We start from the raw sequence: 869 nt of genomic DNA on the forward strand, positions 1-869 counted from the left end.
CGTACGGTGTTTGTAAGGTTTTTTGGGGGTTTGTAAGGGGAATCATAATCATTTATAAGGGCAGTTATCGGCAGAGGTTGACGGGTATGTGGTCCGAACAACATCTAGGATGAAAAATATATCACGATCGCATCATTCTGCTGAATTTAGTGGAACCTCATTTGAATTGTTTGGCTTTCCAGTCTTTGGCGGAAAGGTACTTTTTGACACTTTCTCCTTCCCGTGTGCTAAATGGCCCGTTTCTATGTTAGGGTGGCACTTCAATTGGGATAATTGGTGATTATTCTGCCCTATTTGTTTTATAGGGAGTACCTGGGCAGACAGCTGCAGTCCAGCGACCAGCAACAAGCCCCGGCCGTGGCGGCTCGAAGCTGAAATGTTCGTTTGCCTTGCCGTGTTTGTGTGTTCGCGTGTTCGCCGTGCGCGTGAGTATTGTTCTGTATTTAATTGACGCAAAAAAAAAAAAAGACCAAGCAAGGTACTCTTCCTAATTAGCCTCTCGTGTCGTAAAGTGGAATGTCTGTGAACAGTGAAGTCTAAAAAGTATTTAAGTCCTGCCTGTAAAAAAATATATATATATCATTTTTGCTCAATAAAGATGATTACTTGTGCACCCTTGCTGAATTGGTTCGTTGCTACGGCGACGGTTTACGATAGCTTTATAGATAAATGAATTTACCAGCAAGATTCAATTCAATTGTCTTGGAGTATTGAAGGCGGTGATGGCAAGATGGTTGTGATTTTTTTTATACGTTATTGTACTAGTATATACTATAAGTTAATCATATTAGGGATGTCGCAATTGCATATTTTTTTGCAGGCGAATCCGAGTCCACTAAATTTGACAGTAGTGAGGAAAAAATGATATC

General features: G+C 40.6%; 1 protein-coding gene across 2 annotated transcripts in view; it reads left to right on the forward strand.

The window, feature by feature from the left end:
* The window catches only part of atp6v1h (ATPase H+ transporting V1 subunit H), a 22,758-nt gene extending 22,145 nt beyond the window's left edge, over positions 1–613 (forward strand). For both annotated transcript variants that reach the window (XM_077615576.1, XM_077615577.1), the window contains one exon: positions 306–613. In XM_077615576.1, the coding sequence (XP_077471702.1) occupies positions 306–375 (70 nt within the window). In that variant the 3' untranslated portion in view covers positions 376–613. The remainder of the gene's footprint in view (positions 1–305) is intronic.
* Positions 614–869: the final 256 nt, after the last annotated feature.

The sequence above is a fragment of the Stigmatopora argus genome, chromosome 12 (genome assembly GCF_051989625.1).
Source record: "Stigmatopora argus isolate UIUO_Sarg chromosome 12, RoL_Sarg_1.0, whole genome shotgun sequence".
NCBI classification, from domain to species: domain Eukaryota; kingdom Metazoa; phylum Chordata; class Actinopteri; order Syngnathiformes; family Syngnathidae; genus Stigmatopora; species Stigmatopora argus.